The sequence below is a fragment of the Mobula hypostoma genome, chromosome 1, assembly GCF_963921235.1.
Source record: "Mobula hypostoma chromosome 1, sMobHyp1.1, whole genome shotgun sequence".
In the NCBI taxonomy this organism is placed as follows: domain Eukaryota; kingdom Metazoa; phylum Chordata; class Chondrichthyes; order Myliobatiformes; family Myliobatidae; genus Mobula; species Mobula hypostoma.
The window spans coordinates 19,629,211-19,649,447 of NC_086097.1; the positions used below are offsets into that span (position 1 = coordinate 19,629,211).

At 45.9% G+C, this 20,237-nt stretch overlaps 1 protein-coding gene across 4 annotated transcripts in view; it reads left to right on the forward strand.

Moving 5' to 3' along the window:
- The first annotated feature begins 5,816 nt into the window (after positions 1–5,816).
- Positions 5,817–20,237, forward strand: part of abcd4 (ATP-binding cassette, sub-family D (ALD), member 4) — a 55,684-nt gene continuing 41,263 nt past the window's right edge. Inside the window, exons 1-6 of one of the 4 annotated variants that reach the window (XM_063044168.1) lie at positions 5,817–5,936; positions 9,006–9,124; positions 10,573–10,700; positions 13,759–13,898; positions 17,535–17,651; positions 18,617–18,742. In XM_063044168.1, the coding sequence (XP_062900238.1) occupies positions 5,887–5,936; positions 9,006–9,124; positions 10,573–10,700; positions 13,759–13,898; positions 17,535–17,651; positions 18,617–18,742 (680 nt within the window). In that variant the 5' untranslated portion in view covers positions 5,817–5,886. Of the gene's footprint in view, positions 5,937–9,002; positions 9,125–10,572; positions 10,701–13,758; positions 13,899–17,534; positions 17,652–18,616; positions 18,743–20,237 lie in introns of those variants that run through there. The other 3 variants (XM_063044178.1, XM_063044186.1, XM_063044197.1) reach the window with 3 other exon arrangements.

Consider the following 20,237-nt stretch of genomic DNA (forward strand, 5'->3'; position numbering starts at 1 on the left):
GGAGCAATATAGCCGTCATGCAGACTTTCTAGAAAACATGAATAAATCACTGAAAATTGTATTTTTAATTCAAGATGTGGATATATTGGGTTGGCATGGCAACTGTTCGGCAGGTGACCACAAGAAACAGCGGAGAGTTGTGGACACAGCTCAGCACATCACGGAAATCAGCCTCCCCTCCACGGACTCTGTCTACACTTCTCGCTGCCTGGTAAGGCAGCCAGAATAATCAAAGACCCCAACCACACTGGACAGTCTCTCTTCTCTGCTCTTCCATCGGGCAGAAGATACGTGTACCAGCAGGCTCAAGGGCAACTTCTATCCTGCTGTTATCAGACTCCTGAACAGACATCTTGAACAATAAGATGGACTCTTGGACTAGTACCAATAGCTGCAGAAACCAGTATTATTGCCCATCAACACACACAAAATGCTGGAGGAACTCAGCAGGCCAGGCAGCATCTACGGAAAAAAAGTACAGTCAATGTTTTGGGCCGAGACCCTTCGGCAGGACTGGAGAAAAAAAGATGAAGAGTAGGTTTAAAAGGTGGGGGAGGGGAGAGGGAAACACAAGGTGATAGGTGAAACCGGGAGGGGGAGGGATGAAGTAAATAGCTGGAAGTTGATTGGTGAAGGAAATACAGGGCCGGAGAAGGGGCAGTTCGATAGGTGAGGTCAGAAGGCCATGGAAGAAAGTAAAGGGGTGGGGGGAGCACCAGAGGGAGGCGATGGGCAGGCAAGGAGATAAGGTGAGAGAAGGAAAAGGGGATGGGGACTGCTAGAGGAGAGAGCGGAGGTGGCCAATTCTGGAGGCCACTCAAACGGAATATAAGGTGTTGTTCCTTCAACCTAAGTGTGGCCTCATCACGACAGTAGAGGAGGCCATGGATTGACATATCGGAATGGGAATGGAAAGTGGAATTGAAATGGATGGCCACTGGGAGATCCCGCCTCTTCTGGCAGATGGAGTGTGGGTGCTCAGTGAAACGTTCACAGGCCGGGCAACATCTACAGAAAAACACACAGTCAACGTTTTGAGCTGAGACCCCTTCGGCAGGACTGGGGAAATAAAGATGAGGAGTAGATTTAAAATGTGGAAGAGAGGACAGAGAAATACCAGATGAAAGGCGAAACCGGGAGGGGGAAGGATGAAGCAAATAGCTGGGGAGTTGAATGGTGAGAGAGATACTGGGCTGGTGAAGAAGTTCGTCCAGCGTTTTGTGTGCGTTTCTTGGATTTTCAGAATTTGCAGATTCTCTCTTGTTTGTGATTTATTGACCATCTTTAATTTCCTTTGGGAATCATGGTAATGGTATGAAGAAAAAAGGCTTCATAAACTCTTGGTATACAAAGTGTGGCATAGTCTGCAGCTAGTGGACCCTCTGCCTAAAGATGACAAAGACTTTAATGCATTTTCTGAACAACAGTGTGGACTATTATCTAAATGGGGAGAGGGTTCTAACATCAGAAGCACAGAGGGTCTTGGGAGTCCTCGTACAAAACTTACAGAAGGTTAATATACAGATTGAGTTTGTGGTAACGAAGGCAAATGCAATGTTGGCCTTCACTTCAAGGGAAATAGAATATAAAAGTAAGGAGATAATGCTGAGGATTTATAAGACAATCGTCAGGCTGCACTTGGAATATTGTCAACAATTTTGGACCCCATATCTCAGAAAGGATGTGTTGCCACTAGAGAGAGTCCAGAGGAGGTTCATGAGGATGATTCCGGGAATGAATGGGTTAACACACGAGGCGTGTTTGGCAGCTTTGGGCCTGTACTCACTGGAATTTAGAAGAATGCAGCGGGGATCTCATTGAAACCTACTGAATGCTGAAAGGACTAGATAGGGTGGATGTGTAGAGGATGTTTCAGATGGTCGGGGTGTCTAGAACAAGAGGGCACAGCCTCAGAATTGAGGGGCCACCTTTTAGAACAGAGTTAAGGAGGAATTTTTTTTAGCCAGAGCGTAGTGAATCTGTGGAACGCTCTGGCACAGACTGTGGTGGAGGCCAAGTCCGGGAGTATATTTAAGACGAAAGTTGATTGTTTCCTGATTGGTCAAGGCATCAAAGGATATGGCGAGAAGGCAGGTGTGTGGGGTTGAGTGGGATCCAGGACAGGGACATAGAAACATAGAAAATAGGTGCAGGAGTAGGCCATTCGGCCCTTCAAGCCCGCACCGCCATTCAGTATGATCATGGCTGATCATCCAACTTAGAACCCTGTACCTGCCTTCTCTCCATACTCCCTGATCCCTTTAGCCACAAGGGCCCTATCTAACTCCCTCTTAAATATAGCCAATGAACTGGCCTCAACTGTTTCCTGCAGCAGAGAATTCCACAGATTCACCACTCTCTGTGTGAAGAAGTTTTTCCTCATCTCGGTCCTAAAAGGCTTCCCCTTTATCCTCAAACTGTGACCCCTCGTTCTGGACTTCCCCAACATCAGGAACAATCTTCCTACATCTAGCCTGTCCAATCCCTTTAGAATTTTATACATTTCAATAAGATCTCCCCTAAATCTTCTAAATTCCAGAGAGTATAAGCCTAGTCGATCCAGTCTTTCATCATATGAAAGTCCTGCCATCCCAGGAATCAATCTGGTGAACCTTCTTTGTACCCCCCCATGGCAAGAATGTCTTTCATCAGATTAGGGGACCAAAACAGCACACAATACTCCAGGTATGGTCTCACCAAGGCCTTGTACAACTGCAGTAGTACCTCCCTGCTCCTGTACTCGAATATTCTTGCTATGAATGCCAGCATACCATTCACCTTTTTCACCGTCTGCTGTACCTGCATGCCCACTTTCAATGACTGGTGTACAATGATACCCAGGTCTCATTGCACCTCCCCTTTTCCTAATCGGCCACCATTCAGATAATAATCTATATTCCTGTTCTTGCCATCAAAGTGGATAACCTCACATTTATCCACACTAAATTGCATCTGCCATGAATTTGCCCACTCACCTAACCTATCCAAGTCACCCTGCATCCTCTTAGCATCCTCCTCACAGCTAACACTGCCGCCCAGCTTCATGTCATCCGCAAACTTGGAGATGCTGCATTTAATTCCCTCATCTAAGTCATTAATATATATTGTAAACAACTGGGGTCCCAGCACTGAGCCTTGTGGTACCCCACTAGTCACTGCCTACCATTCTGAAAAGGTCCCATTTATACCCACTCTTTGCTTCCTGTCTGCCAACCAATTCTCCACCCACACCAATACCATACCCCCAATACCCTGTGCTTTAAGTTTGCACACTAATCTCCTGTGTGGGACCTTGTCAAAAGCCTTTTGAAAATCCAAATATACCACATCCACTGGTTCTCCCCTATCCACTCTGCTAGTTACATCCTCAAAAAATTCTATGAGATTCTATGAGATTTCCTTTCCCAAATCCATGCTGACTTTGTCCGATGATTTCACCGCTTTCCAAATGTGCTGTTATCACATCTTCGATAACTGACTCTAGCATATGCCCCACCACCGACGTCAGGCTAACCGGTCTATAATTCCCCGGTTTCTCTCTCCCTCCTTTTTTAAAAAGCGGGGTTACATTAGCCACCCTCCAATCCTCAGGAACTAACCCAGAATCTAAAGAGTTTTGAAAAATTATCACTAATGCATCCACTATTTCTTGGGCTACTTCCTTAAGCACTCTGGGATGCAGACCATCTGGCCCTGGGGATTTATCTGCCTTTAATCCCTTCAATTTACCTAACACTACTTCCCTACTAACATGTATTTCCCTCAGTTCCTCCATCTCACTAGACCTTCGGTCCCCTACTATTTCCGGAAGATTATTTTTGTAGGATCGTTATGTAGGATTATTTATATAGGATCAGCCATGATGGAATAGCGGAACAGACTCGTTGGGCTGAATGGCCTAATTCTGCTCCTATGGCCTTATGGACCCAGGTCCATCCCGACTATAGGCACTGTCTGTGTGGAGTAAGCATGTTCTGATTATGACTATTGATTCCTATGGGTACGTGGGTTTCTTCCTCCATCCCAAAGGCATGCTGGTCATCAGGTTAAATTTTCACCAAGTTCAAGAGCAGAGCAGACACATGGGAGCACCACTACAAGCAGGTGCCCCCCCCCCCTTTAAATGACAGAATCCCGACTTGTAACTATATCAATGATCCGTCATCATCCTTTGGTCTAAATCTCTAAACTCCCCACCAAATTTCAACAGGACTGCAGTGATAAAGAAGCTGGGTAATTAGGAAAAAAGTTTTGGCCTTAGCAATGACATCCTTATCCCAAAATATTAATACAAATATTACATAAAACATAGAATAGCAGGCTCTTTGGCCCACGATATCTGCACCAAACATGATGCCATATTAAGTTAAATCTCTTCTACCTGTATATCATCTATTTCCCTCCAGAAACTAAATATTCATGGATCTGTCGAACAGCCTCTTAAATGCCACTATCTGCTTCCATCACCACCCCTGGCAGTCCATTTCAGGCACTTACCCATCTCCATGTAAAATCTTGCTCCATGCCTGTTCTTTAAATTTCCCCCCTTTCACCAAAAATGCATGCCCTTTAGAATCTTTAGAAAAAGATTCTGACTGTTCTCCTTATCTCTGCCTCTCCTAATTTTATAATCAGGTCTCCTCTTAGCCTCCAACACTCCAGAAAATATTCTATATATAATATCTTAAGTGATCTCACATCCCTTGAAACTAGAGGCAAATGTTCAGGTGTCGAAAATCAACCTTTGGAATCTGGCTAGCAAGTTCTCCGAATTACGCAGGGCTTTGACCTGAAACATTGACAATCGCTTTCCTCCCTTTGAAAGGGAGAATAAAACTACACCTGTGCAAATCCCTGCAGCATTTGGTGACCCTGTGATCTCTACCTCAGAGGCTAATGTTAGAACATCTTTCAAAAGGGTGAACTGTCTGAAGGCATCAGGTCCTGATGGTGTACCTGGTAGGGTACTGAAAACCTGTGCCAACCGACTGGTGGGAGTGTTCAAGGACATCTTCAGTCATTCACTGCTGCAGTCAGAGGTTCCTACCTGCTTCGAAAGGGTGACAATGAACCCATGTACACTACCTCACTGTTTTTTGCACTAATTTAATTTAATTTTTAAATATACTCTAGATTCCTTATTGTCCTGATGTCTTCTGGTCCCCTGCAAATGGGTGGAGTAGAGAATAGAGACCAATGATTTCCAGAGGATGAACCAAAGTAGAAGAAAGGTTTTTGACCGGTGAGCTGTGAGATTATGAGATTTTCACCATATTCATAACCAACGTTCCCTCTAACTTGTTTTTCAGCTGTGCTGACTGATCAATGCTCTGAAAAGGAATTTTTTACACAGCCTGAAAACTGCAGGGCACTTTAATAAAACATTATATAAAAGACAATTCCAGCTGTGTGACAACAAAGGCTATGTGCATGGGAGCATTTCAGTTATTGCACGGCAGCACACCCGCGCAGTTTAGGTGAAGCAAAAGGGATACAATGCCCAAGTCAGTGTGTTCTGACATACAGATTCAAAGGAGATTGAAGCACAATTTTTGTAATGGGAGCAGAATATAGAGCGGACAATAAGCTGTCTACTTGGAGCATGGAACCATTGCCAAAGCTCCTGACTTGAACCAGGACCGAGGGCTATCTAGGTGTTACGTCACCGCGCGGCACATTTGCCAGTACTCAGCGTGTGGCTTCAGCACGACGCCGATTTGCCAGTACTCTGCGTATTACGTCAACACGTTGAGACAGTTTCTCCGTGTTCTGCCATCAGCGTGATGCGCCTGCGCGGTGCTGTGGCTTCACGTGACAGTGGTTCGGTCCCGGAGTCCGGACTCGGTTCCCGTGGGCGTGACTGACAGGTCGCTAGTCCTGAGGGCGATGTCAGGCTCCGAGCGGCTGGGCAGGAGAGGGCAGCAGGAATGCACCAGGTAAAGTGGGAGATTGTGAGTATTAAATGCTGCAGTCAGCATGAAAGCAGAGCATTAACACTTTACTATTTTACATCGCCATTGACCCCTGACTGTCCGGCAGATTCCAGGGGTCAATGGGGTCAATAGCTTCATTCATCTGGGACTCCAGACAAGCGTGCTGTTCAACTGTAGGAGACACCGGAAACTTGCGCTCTCTAGTATTCACGGAGATTCCGGATAGATTCTGGCATGGTTCATTTGCCCATTCAACAAGCACCTTTGAACTCACTTGAGGCTTCTCCGTGAGCCACAGAGTATTTCAGAACGGCACGTGAAAATACAGCACCCCAGGTAAAAAAAAATTGTCCCTCAGGTTTCTATTAAATCTTGTCCCACTCACCCTAAACTTACAGCATGGCCCCGAATTTTTGGCTCCCCACTCTTAGGGGAAAAGTCAGTGGATGTATTCACCCGATCTATGCCCCTCTTGATGTTATGGACCTCTATAGGATCAGTCTCCTACTCGCCAAGGAATAAAACCCAGTCTTTCCTGTACCCCAGCACCACTGAACTCACTCGAAGCACCTCCTGGAGTCGCAGAGTAAAACAGCAGGGAACCAGGCCCTTCTGCCCTTCTCATCCTTGCTGACCAAGATGCCCATCTAAGCTAGTCCCACGAACCTGTGATTGGCCCATATCCCCTGAAACATTTCCTAAGCACAAACCTGCCCAGTCACTTCTGACATCTTTTGCCATAGACACACTACCCTCTGGGTGAAAAGGTTTCCCCTCAGGTCTGTATTAAATCTTTCCCCACTTGCCTAAACCTACAGTATGCTCCCTAGTGTTCGGTTCCCTAATCTTAAGGAAAGAGACTATGTATATGTTCACTCTATATCTATGCCCCCCATGATTTTATAGACCTCGACAGGATCTGCCTCCTACGGTCCAAGGAATAAAGCCCAGTCTTACCCTATAATCCAGTCCTGGCAGCATCCTAGTGAATCTCATTAGCACTCGACCCATCAGCTGTCTCACAGTTGCAGTGGCCAGCATTCGATCCTGACCTCTGGTGCTGTCAGTGTAAAGTTTGTACAGTTTTCCTGTAACAACATGGATTTTCCTTTGTGCTCCCATTCCACGTCCCATAGACGTTGTGGTCAGTCAATTGGCTACTCCGGATAAGTGGTAAAAGAATCAAAGGGGAGTTGATGAGCAGGTGAGAGGAAATAAATGATAAAGTTACAGAGAAATAAGAGGAGTGCGATTGCAATGTATAAATCTTACTTATTAGTAGTAAAAATAATATGTCTCCAAAGACCCTTGCAACAATTACATGGTGGGGAGCGTTCTAACTGGATGCATCACTGTCTGGTATGGGGGTAGACTGGGTGGAACTGCACAGAATTGAAATAAGCTGCAGAAGATTGTCAACTCAGACAGCTCCATCATGGGCACTAGACTCCCCAGCATCCAGGACACCTTCAAGGAGCAATGCCTCAAAAAGGCGGCATCCATCATTAAGGACCCCCACCACCCAAGCCATGCCTTCTTCTCAGTGCTACCATCAGGGGGGAGGTACAGGAGTCTGAAGACATGTTCAGTGAGTCAGGAGCTGCTTCTTCCCTCTGCATCAGATTTCTAAATGGACAATAAAACCATGAAACACTACCACACACACACACACACACACAGAAATCTGTAGATGCTGGAATTTCAAGCAACACACATCAAAGTTGCTGGTGAATGCAGCAGGCCAGGCAGCATCTCTAGGAAGAGGTACATTCGACGTTTCGGGCTGAGACCCTTTGTCAGGGCTAACTGAAATAGTCATAGTCATACTTTATTGATCCCGGGGGAAACTGGTTTTCGTTACAGTTGCACCATAAATAAATAGTAATAAAACCATAAATAATTAAATAGTAATATGTAATTTATGCCAGTAAATTATGAAACAAGTCCAGGACCAGCCTATTGGCTCAGGGTGTCTGACCCTCCAAGGGAGGAGTTGTAAAGTTTGATGGCCACAGGGAGGAATGACTTCCTATGATGCTCTGTGTTGCATCTCGGTGGAATGAGTCTCTGGCTGAATGTGCTCTTGTGCCCAACCAGTACCAATCACCTGTCCAGCTCTTGGCTCCATCCCTCCCCCTCCTATCTTCTCCTATCATTTTGGATCTCCCCCTCCCCCTCCCACTTTCAAATCTCTTACTAGCTCTTCCTTCAGTTAGTCCTGACGAAGGGTCTCGGCCCGAAATGTCGACTATACCTCTTCCTAGAAACACTACCTCACTACTTGTTTTTTTTCCCTTTTTTTTTGCACTAATTTAATTTCTTGAAGGTGAGAGGGGGATAGGTTCAAGGTGGATGTGAGGGGCAAGTTTTTTACTCGGAGTGGTGGATGCCTGGTATGCGCTGCCTGGTAAAGTGGTAGAGGCAGATACATTAGCGACATTAAGATAGGCACACGAATGTGAGGAAACTGGAGGGGTATGGACATTGTGTAGGTAGGAGGGATTAGTTCTGGGTTTTTTTTTGATTTATTAGTTGGTTCGGCACAACATTATGGGCCGAAGGGCCAATTCTTGTGCTGTACTGTTCCATATTCTAATGGGCTGAATGGCTTCCCATGTAAGACCTATGCAATGCTATCCTGCACCTTGAGGATTCTTCCCCTGTTGCCCTCAAGGATCAGTCTGTCAGTGGTTCATCTTTGACCTGAAATGTTGACTTTGTTTCTTTCCTGTCCATAGATGCTGGCTGACCATTTGGATAGTACCAGTTCAGACTTCAGCATTTCCTGTTTTTATTGCAGATTTCTGAGCTGAAGTGCTTTGATTTTAAACATCTCCAGAATTTATAATCGGCAGTATCCAGTAATTTTTAAATTTTATTTAGAGAAACAGCACTGTAAAAGGCCGTTCTGACCCAGTGAGCCCGTGCTGTCAGGTTACACCCATGTGACTAATTGACCTATTAACCCCTGTGTCTTTGGAATGTGGGAGGAAACCAGAGCACACAGAGGAGAGGGAGAGGGGGAGAGAGAGAATTTGAATTCGAATTGCCTGGTGTGCTCTGTACTTTCAGGCCGAAGCTGGACCTTCTGCTGGTGAAACGATTCTTCCGCATCCAGGCAATCCTCTTCCCCTCTTGGTCGTCCCAGAGTGTGCTGATGTTCGCCACGCTGCTCTTTGTTGCCTTGCTTGGTGAGTGTCAATCTGACCCGGCCCCAGCACTCTCAGGATGCAGTGCTTGATTACGGTATGGAAAGAGTGACATCTAGATCTGTTGTCTAGCGGTTTGTGGGGTTTTGAGGCCCAACAGGCCGCCAGCTAGTGGCTTTGCACCAGCTTTCTCCACCCAGGACATCTGGGATTTATGTGCAACAACCTCAGACAAACTAGAGTGAGATGGGCTCCCCTCAGTCTCACCATCACGACAGTGACGTAGTGGAGACAGGAGGAGGAATTGGTCCATCTAGTCTGTGCCAAGCACCTGTTCTGCCTAGTCCCCTCGACCGGCACCTGGACCATAATTGTACATAGCCTCTCACCCATGTAACTATTCAAACTTAAATTCTGTGAGTTGGACACTCCACAACAGGGGTGCATGAGAAGAGCTACTTTTTAATCAGAGTGGCGATGCAAGATTTTAGTCATAGTCATACTTTATTGATCCCAAGGGAAATTGGTTTTCGTTACAGTTGCACCATAAATAATTAAATAGTAATCAAACAATAAATATTTAAATAGTAATATGTAAATTATGCCAGGAAATAAGTCCAGGACCAGCCTATTGGCTCAGGGTGTCTGACCCTCCAAGGGAGGAATTGTCAAGTTTGACGGCCACAGGCAGGAATGACTTACTATGACGCTCTGTGTTGCATCTCGGTGGAATGAGTCTCTGGCTGAATGTACTCTTGTGCCCAACCAGTACATTATGTAGTGGATGGGAGACATTGACCAAGATGGCATGCAACTTGGACAGCATCCTCTTTTCAGACACCACCGTCAGAGAATCCAGTTCCATCCCCACAACATCACTGGCCTTACGAATGAGTTTGTTGATTCTGTTGGTGTCTGCCACCCTCAGCCTGCTGCCCCAGCACACAACGGCAAACATGATGGCACTGGCCACCACAGACTCGAACATCCTCAGCATCGTCCGGCAGATGTTAAAGGACCTCAGTCTCCTCAGGAAATAGAGGCGGCTCTGACCCTTCTTGTAGACAGCCTCAGTGGTCAAAGGCAGAGTTTCACAGCAGTTTTACTGATTTGAGGTGTGACCAATCAGCAAGCGGTGGAGTATAAAAAGAAAAGAGCTATCCGTCAGTCAGGACCTCAGCTTCTTTTCTTTGTTTGCACTTTGCTTATCTAACACTTAATATAACATAACCATCACGTTTTATGCCTCATTCAGAACTTCGAAAGAACCTTTGGATCAATGCCACCAGATTCCGCAACCCAAAACCTCGGCTGTCCATTTCCCTCCAGAGATGTTGCCTGACCCGCCGAGTTCCTCCAGCTCCTTTGTATGTTGCTGCAGATTCCAGCGTCTGAATTCCCTTGTATAATTAAAGAATGGGTTGGCCTCAGAGCTGATTTGAGAAGGTGTGAGCAGACTTGTAGTAACTGCCTTGGCCATTTCTTCACAGAGCAACTGGTGGTTTATCAAGTGGGAATTGTTCCCAGCCGCTTCTTCAAAGTTCTGGGAAGCAAGGATCTAGTTGGTTTCAGAGAACTTACCTCCATTGCCATCTGCCTCATCGTGGCCAACTCTCTGGTGAGTGAGTGAACCAGTTTCCTAAGCAAATTAAGATACAGGTTTCCCCTGCCATCCGAAGGTAGAGCGTTCCTATGAAACGGTTCGTAAGCTGGAATGTCGTAAAGCGAAGAAGCAATTACCATTTATTTATATGGGAAAATTTTGTGAGCGTTCACAGACCCAAAAATAACCTACCAAATCATGCCAAATAACACATAAAACCTAAAATAACAGTAACGTATAGTAAAAGCAGGAATGATATGATGAATACACAGCCTATATAAAGTAGAAATACTTTTCCACAATCATTGCCTGCACTGTTCTCTGTAGCGAAAATCTCACGCAAGCGCTGTTGGCAAAAACATGGTGCAAGCGCTCTCCAGTAACCTTTAAGCTATGAAGCTGCCAAATCATACCAAATAACAGGTAAAAATACACAGCCGATATAAAGTAGAAATAATGTATGTACAGTGTAGTATCACGGGAATCGGGAAGACAGCGCAGAGCACACTGATGATGGTGTGTTAGGCTGAGTCGTCGGAGGTTGGGGTGGTGCAGTGGCCCCCACCCTCTGGGCCGCCGACCGATACCGATTGCACCGCCTCTGATCTGGGCCAACAATTACATGCCGGGTGGCACCTAATTAATTAGCTTGTTTATTTCAGCTTTTTTCTTAAAGATGTGCTGTGTGCCTCCCGGCTACCGCTGCATTCTCCACAAATCGGTATCTGTCATCTCGACCTTCGACATCGAAGCGGGCAGTCATAGGAGAAGATCAGCTGCCTGCCCTAATGGAAACAGACAACGATGAGGTGACACCCCAGTGTCCCACCACCCCAACCCCCAGGCCACTGTGGCTGATGTGGAAGGCTTGAAAAACGACAGTATGCTTGACTGCTGAGCCTCGCGCATTTTTCTATCATACAGTTCTTTGTAAACACTCAAACCATCTTGCAAATATGCCTTAAACCGATGTACCCTTTCAAAATTAAAGTCGTACTTTATCATTGCAGCGAAAATCTCACGCAGTTGCTTCATGTTCAGTTCCTGGACAACTTCACTTTCGGTCCGTTCAGTTTCGATTGTTATCCTTTCCTCTTCCAATTGCATCAGCTCTTCATCTATCAGTTCTTGGTCATAGGATGCCAAAACCTCTTCAACATCATCTTCGTCAACTTCCACAAGCCAAACTTGCTTTGTCCTTCCTTCGTTCACCACGATCAAAACGCTTAATTATGTCTAGTTTTACGCTAGGTGTAACACCCTTACGAGCTGTTTCAGGCTTTTTCGATACCTTAGAACTCATCTTGCTAATGGCTGCTCACATGCACGTGTTTTAGCAATGCTGGCTAGAATGCCGTTCTGAATCCGGGGGAAAGCGGCTGCTCGGGGCGCGCGCTGATTTTTTTTTTCGTGCGCTGCCTTTTTTCGTAACAGTGAAAACACCTTCTGTTAGCGAAAACAGGGAACTAATGTAGGTCTTTCGTAACAGTGAGATTTCGTAAAGCGAACGTTCAAAAAGTGGGGGAAACCTGTATACTGAAGGCGGGCTTTATAAAGGTGGGCTGAGTGTTGAAAGGTGGAATTCTGCTAGTCATGTCTCCTGTCCCTTGGACATTTGGGAGGCAATTAAGGCAATTAATGACCAGCAAACCTTACAGCTTAATATTTGTCTGCATTGGAAGGCCATCTTCCTTGTGTTGTACCCACAAGCCTATTCTTTGGTAGGAAGTTTGGGTCCCAGCTGATGGGGAAAAACCCCATGTTAACATGCTCTACCTGCTTGGTTGTCTCACCAACTTATGAGCAGCGAGAAGAGAGGATGACCTGGAGGAACTCGGCAAGTCAGGCTGCATTTACAGAGGGGAATAAACAGTCGACATTTCCGGTCATTGATGAAGGGTGTCAGCCTGAAGCGTCGACTGTGACTCCATTTTTCTCTTTTCATTCTCCTGCATCGGGTGAGGGTCTTCTTGTCTGAGGGTGTTTGTAAGACGGTGAACGAGGGGCAGGGTGATGTACAGGCTTACCTGTCTTTGCTTTCTCTGCTGAAAGTTGGACAGGAGGTTTTCTGTAGTGGCCCTGCTCTGTCCCCTCCTTCCCTCTCCCACTCAAACCCTCCTCCATCCCAGTAGGTACTCCCTGTGTTCAGAGGGCCCACACTTTGCTGTATGGCCATGCGTCTTGAAACGTCATTGCAGAGACTCTCCACCCAGCAAACTGTTTCCTCCGAAAGTTCTCTTCTGTAAGGGGCTGTAAGGCTATTTAAACTAAAACCGTGCCAACTTAACCGGTCCTTCCTCCAGGCAGTTAATTTGATCAACCACTCTAGTTAGCTCCCCACCCCCTCTACTGTGTCTATTACCTCAGTCACCGAACGGCAGTGTAAACACTTTAAACCACTTCTTATAATGCTGTTTACACTGAGAATACATGCGCCCTGGTATCTATGCACATTTTATTCCATAGCCATACTTTAACCGCTAAGTTTACTTTTTATCATCATCTTCACTATATGCCGTCTCGTATGACGTGGCAATCGTGGTCGACCTTGATTGTTCTTGGGAGGATTTTCTACAGAAGTGGTTTGCCATTGCCGCCTTCTAGGCAGTGTCTTTACAAGACAGGTGAGCCCAGCCGTTATGAATACTCTTCAGAGATTGCCTCCCTGGCATCAGTGGTTGCAATAACTGCAATAGCAGTTGTGATCTGCACCAACTGCTCATATGACCATCCACCACCTGCTCCCATGGCTTCACATGACCCTGATCAGGGGCTAAGCAGATGTAGCACCTTGCCCAAGGGTGACCTGCAGACTAGCAGAGGGAAGGAGCTCCTTACTCTGGTAGAGATGTATCTCCAACCCGCCACACATTTTTAAAAAAATTTAATTCTTTATTCTTTATAATTGTTGAATGTTGTTGCTATTTGTTGCACATCACACCAACACACCACGACAAATTCATAATCCGTGTAAGTGTGTATGCTGAATAAAGTTAAATCTTTAATCCCTGAGCTGGGAATGTGATGGCTTTGCTTGTTACTTCTGACACCGGTGACGGCTTTTCTCTTTCAGCTGAAGAGTTTTGACCAGTACATCTCGAACCTGTTGTATGTCAGATGGAGGCAGAACCTGACGCAGAACCTGCACCAGAGCTACTTCAGGAGGAAGGTCTACTACAGTCTAAATGTGCTCCACACCAGCCTGGATAACCCGTAAGTGGAACCTGAGCTGCTTTTCAAATTGGCTTCCCATAAGACATAGGAGCAGAATTAAGCCATCTGACCTCCGAGTTTGCTCCACGCTTCCATCATGTGTGATTTTCAGCCCTACAGCCCCATACAGCCTTTGGCCCATCCAGTCTGTGCCAAACTATCATACTGCCTAGTCCCATCGATCTTCACCCAGACCATAGCCCTCCCATCTGTGTACATTTACACACTTTTCTCAAATGTTGCAATCTTGGACAATGTCTCCTATCCGCTACATAATGTACTGGTTGGGCACAGGAGTACATTCAGCCAGAGACTCATTCCACCGAGATGCAACACTGAGCGTCATAGGAAGTCATTCCTGCCTGTGGCCATCAAACTTTAGAACTCCTCCCTTGGAGGGTCAGACACCCTGAGCCAATAGGCTGGTCCTGGACTTATTTCCATCTGGCATAATTTACATATTATTATTTATGGTTTTATATTGCTATATTTATACTCTATTCTTGTCTGGTGCAACTGTAACGAAACCCAATTTCCCTCGGGATCAATGAACTATGACTATGACTAATCAAACCCGCACCCTCCACTGCTGCTGGCAGCTCGTTCCATCACCCACGGAGTGAAGAAGTTCCTTCTCGGATTTCCCCTTAAATATTTCACCTTTCACCCTTGACCTATGGCACCTAGCTCTAGTTTCACCCAACCTCAGTGGAAAAAGGCCTGCTTGCACTCACCCTATCTATAGCCCTCATAAATCCTAATCTATTCCCAATAACTCAGGGCCTCAACTCAGACCACCTCCTGAATAAGTGTGTGAATTTGTTTAATATTATCATCATATACAGTGAAAAGCTTTCGAGGGTATGCCTGCCAAACAGATCACCTCACACATAGGTACATCGAGGTGGTAAGTACCAGACAGAGTGCAGGCTGTAGCTACAGAGAAAGTGCTGCCCTTCCACGTACCTACCCAAATTTCTTTCAAGTGTTGAAATCAAGCCCGCGTCCACCTCTTCCGCTGGCAGCTTATTCCACGTTCTCACCATCCTCTGAGTGTAGAATTTCCTGCTTATCTTCACCTTTCACCCTTAACCTCTAGCCCTAGTCTCACCTGACCTCAGTGGAAAAAGCCTGCTTGCAGTTACCCTATCTAAATCCCTCATAATTTTGAATATCTCTATCAAATCTCTCCTCATTCTCCTACGCTCCGGGGTATAAAGACCTAATCTATTCAATCTTCCCCTTAACTCAGATTCTCAAGTCCTGGTAGCATCCTTGCTAACTTTCTCTGCCCTCTCAATCTTTTTGGTATCTCCCCCTTGGCTTGAGCAATCAGGTGCACCCAGAGTGGGCATCTTGTCAGCCGCAAACTTACTTAGCTCTGGTGTGGCTGGGCTAAGATGGGGCAGGGGTGTGGGTTATTGATCCTGGCTATGCCGTGACCCAGGAAATCAGTTCCATAACCCCCCCCGCAATACCTCGACACCTACCCTTGGAGTGGTGAGCAACTGCCAGGAAAGGTGCTGGAGGATGCAATAGTTGTTCGACTCTGAACCCAGACACCCACTTGAGCAGTGCAGTGGCGCGGCTGGTAGAGCCACTGCCTTGCAGCACCGGAGACCCAGTTCAATCCTGACCTCGGGTGCTGTCTGTGTGGAGTTTGAACGTTCTCCCTGTGGTCGTGTGGGTGCTATTCTTGGAACATGGAGCATACTGCCCCTTCAGCCCACAATGTTGGCCTGACCTTTTAACCTACTCCAAACTCAATTTGACTCTTCCCTCCTCCATAACCCTCCATTTTTCTATCTTTCATGTGTCTCTTAAATGTCCCCAATTGCCTCTACCACATCCCCTGGCAATGGGTTCCATGCACTCACCACTCTCTTTTTTAAAAAAAAAGTACCCCTGACATTGCCGTCACCCCTCCCCATACTTTTTTTCCAATCACCTGAAAATTGTGCACTCCCGTACTAGTCATTGTCACCCGCCCTGGGAGAAAAGTGCTGGCTGCTGGCTCTGCCTGTGTTAATTCTATCTCGATGATGGAAACACGGAGGCCTATGCAGGAGGGAAGAGTTAGATTGATCTTAGAGTATGTTAAGGGTTTGGCACAACATCATGGGCTGTAGGGTCCCGTACTATGTGTGGCCCCTGGTGAGCCTCAGGCTCGCTCAACTCGCTTCCGTCTAGAGGGAGCAGCCTTTGGCCCTGCCAGACTGGGTAATCAAGTTTGTGTGGATGCTGTGTGATATACCCCACCATGCCAAATAACAGACAATACACCATATGTGATTAAATGATTACACTTTAGAGATCTTACTGGAACTATGTAATTAATAGATTTAAAATATAAAAGGCGCCAAGCTTATCAAAGTTCAGCCACTTCGTGCACAACAGTTGGATCTCAAGTAACAGAGTCTCCTTTCCACCATTCGATCCCCTCTGACCACCTCGACCCGCCACCTGGGACCAGCCACGGTGGTCGACCAGACACTCCACACGAGTCTATCTTCGTCTCTTATCCTTGCCGAAAACCCTGGGCCTCGGACTCCCGCTCAGGGTCACAGCATCGTGTCTCCTCTTTCTGTCCCCATCGTGCCTTCTGCCTCAAAACCCACGAACAATAGCTTACAGACACACAAGAAAGAATAACATCTATCCCAATTGGTTAGCAAATGAATACAATTCTCTTTATAACCCAAACAAGCTGCTAGAGAGAGAACTTTCTCAGCAGTTATTACAGAAAAGCCATTTTAATTATAACATAACAAAGAACCCATTTTGTTAGCCTTCACAGTAACATAAAAGAAGAAACCCCTCACATAGGTTTAATCCTCTTCTCATCTTGTACACCGTTATCCACATCCCAAAGTCGTGCGGGTTGTTAAGTCGATTAGTACTATAAATCACTGAAGGTTTGTAGATGAGTGATGGAATCTGGACTGGAATTCAAAGTTCAACTACTCAAAGTACATTTATTATCAAAGTATATATGCAGTATACAACCGTGAATTTCGTCCCAATCAAGATCGCACAAAATAGCAATAAAAAGAGGAGTAACCAGAAACCCATATAACATGAACTGCAGAGTTCTCTGAAAATGAGTCCAAACCACAAACCGCCACTATTAAACCTTGCCCCAGCCCAAGACCCTGGCAGCATTGAGCAAGAGGGAGAGAGAGACCGGTCAAACGCAGGCAACTTCCTCCAGTAGCGGAGAGGGAGAGAGAGACCTGTCAATCACAGGCAGATGAAGCTGAATTGATGAGTGTAACAAGAACAACAAAAATGGATGACTATAGGATTAGTATAAATGGGTGGTTGATGGTCAGTGTGAATACAATGGGCTGAATGGCTGGTTTCTCTGCTGTACCTTTCTGTGACACTGTCATTTATAAACAGGATAACAGATGCTCGAGGAGTGAATTACAGACTAAAATCTCACCTAGGGGTTCAGATGATTTAATTCTCAAATGGGTACGTACTTGGGAGCTTGTTACGGGCTCAAATCTGAATGATGGGGTTGGAGTTGTTGATATTGAATGAAAGCTAGAATCTGTCAGAGAGTTTAAAGCGACCCTGTGGGTGGATTCAGTCTTTGCTTCATCTGTGTGAAGTTGTCAGTGGTGTTTACAGGGACCAGCGTATCAGCCAGGATGTGGAGCGGTTCTGCAGAGGGATGGGAACAATGGCCACCAACCTCATCATCTCGCCCTTCACCCTGAGTTACTACACCTACCAGTGCTTTTACAGGTAACACACAGATGGTTGTGGGGAGGGACTGGGTCAGAATAGAGAGACTTGGACTTGGCTCCTTTTAGATGAGACAGACTTGTCCAATCTCAGTCACACTAAATGAGTCTTTAATGCATATCTTGTGATGTCTCACTCTTCAGCCTCACAGTCTTTGTCCCTGATGTCAACTTCATCCGATTTCCTCGTAACTATCTGAAACTTCACCTGTTTGCAACTTTACTGACTTATTTGCTGCCTGTTACAGTGCTGGCGTTCAGGGCAACAATGTAAGTCCTCCATCTGTCTATCCATTCCATCGTACACAATGAAGAAGGATTTTTTTGACCAGTCAAGGTTGTTGGTCCTGAGCAGAACCACCGAACCAGGAGGACCAGTGGACCACTCTTGGTCTGGCCTCTGCCCTTTGACCTGTAAAGCCCTGACTCCAGCCAACGTCGCTCTCCAGGTCATTGAGGCACACAAGCCTCCAAACCCTATGACAATGTTGTGGTTCTCTTGGAGGTTTAACCTCGAGATGAGCTTCACGACACGAATTCCAACCCTGTCTCATTTCCAAAGGAACTTGCTCCAATCTGTTCATAAATCTTCATTCTAACACATGCCTGGCTGGTTCCCTTAACCCACCCTCCACAAGTATGTCATCTGAGCTCTGCTGTCCACGTTCTAACACACACTGCTTTTGTTAAAGCAAGGCTTTGACTTTCAAATCCTCACTCTTTCACTTGCCTTCCTCTGTTCTGTATCCATAATCTTTCCCCTAATACTGAGGTGTTAAGTTCTAAAATTTCCTTCCTAAACCCTCACCACCTCTCTCTTTCCTCGAAAATGCTCCTCTTTGATCAAAGGTTTGGTCATCTTTCTGAATCACCCCTCAGCTATATCAGTCTGCTGTCCATTGAAGTCAGGATGTAATTGGAAGTGGCTGTGGTTATGTGTTAGTGAAGGGTCTCCTGTCTTTACAGTACAGGTTGGTTGGGGCCCGTTACCATCTTCATTTACTTCCTCATTGGCTCAGTGGTCAACAAGGCTCTGATGGGGCCGATTATACCAACCCTCGTCCAACAGGAGAAGCTGGAGGGAGACTTCAGGTGAGAAACTGTGCTGGAGTCGCTTGTCTGCTTCGCACCTCTTCCACTTGGTACCGGTGTGCATGAGGCAATAGACAGTGTACGGTTTACAACCTTCAGTGTGCGCTTCTGTGACTGAGTTGGCAAATAAGGACCTAGTCCGGGGTGGCGAAACTTTTTGACAGCGTGCGCCCAAATTGGCGATAATCTTCTTTTAAAAAAAAAATTCTCTCATATGCCATCATAATTTTTAGCAGAGATTATCATTGATTTTAGGGCGGCATGGTAGTGTAGTGGTTAGCACAATGCTCTACAGTACAGGCAACACGGGATTAATTCCCATCACTGCCTGTAAGGAGTTTGTACGTTCTCCCCGTGACTGAGTGGGTTTTCTCTGGGTGCTCTGGTTTCCTCCAACAGTCCACAGACGTACTGGTTGGTAGATTAATTGGTATTGTAAATTGTCCTGTGATTAGGCTGGGGTTAAATCTGGGGATTGCTGGGTAGCGTGGCTCGAAGGATGGGAACTGTATCTCGATAAATAACAATAATTACGGATTTTTAACAGGAAAAAAGGATGAGTCTTGTTGCTTATTTTCATGTATTCGTTGTTTTACTATTATAAATGTCTAAGAGATAGATTGAAATAAATTAAGCGTTTTGGAAAACCTATTCAAAAAGTATTAAAATACATCTTTTAAAAAGACAATTGAAAGATAACATTTCTAAATAGTTTATTGTAACCGTTTACTGTCCAAAAAATTGACGTGTAGACCAAGTCTGCAAGGATTTCAGATCAGATCATACAACGTCACGTGTTCTCGCAAAAGTTGGTGCCAAGCCAGCGTGAGACAATTCCTGTGAAAATATTTCACTGCTCTTTGGTAGTAAAGACTCATCAGCTACTTCAGTTGGCAGTAACGATAATCATTATGTATCTTTTTATTATGGGCAGGGTTTAAAGAATCAAGGGGTGACATAATCATTATGTATCTTTTTATTATGGGCAGGGTTTAAAGAATCAAGGGGTGACATTGCGTGCTGCATGCCAGCAAAATTTTTGTGCCATCCTTTGATTCCAGTTCCTTTCTGAGGCTGTAGTGTTGACTGGGTAACTTGCCCTGTCATCCCGCTCTGGTCTTCTGCCTGCTCTGGATCTCTTTATTGCTAACTGCCGACGGGACATCAACCGTCTTGACTTCACCGCACCTTGTTCCCATTCCAACCTTACTCCTTCCGAACACTGTGCTGTCCACCCCCTCCGCACTAATCCTAACCTTATTATTAAACCCGCCGATAAGGGGGGGCACTGTTGTCTGGCGTACTGACCTCTACCTTGCCGAGGCACAGCGACAACTCACGGATACCTCTTCTTATTTACCCCTGGACCGTGACCCCACTAAGGAGCACCAGGCCATTGTCTCCCACACCATCACTGGCTTTATCCGCTCAGGGGATCTCCCATCTACTGCTACCAACCTTATAGTTCCCACACCCCACACTTCCCGTTTCTACC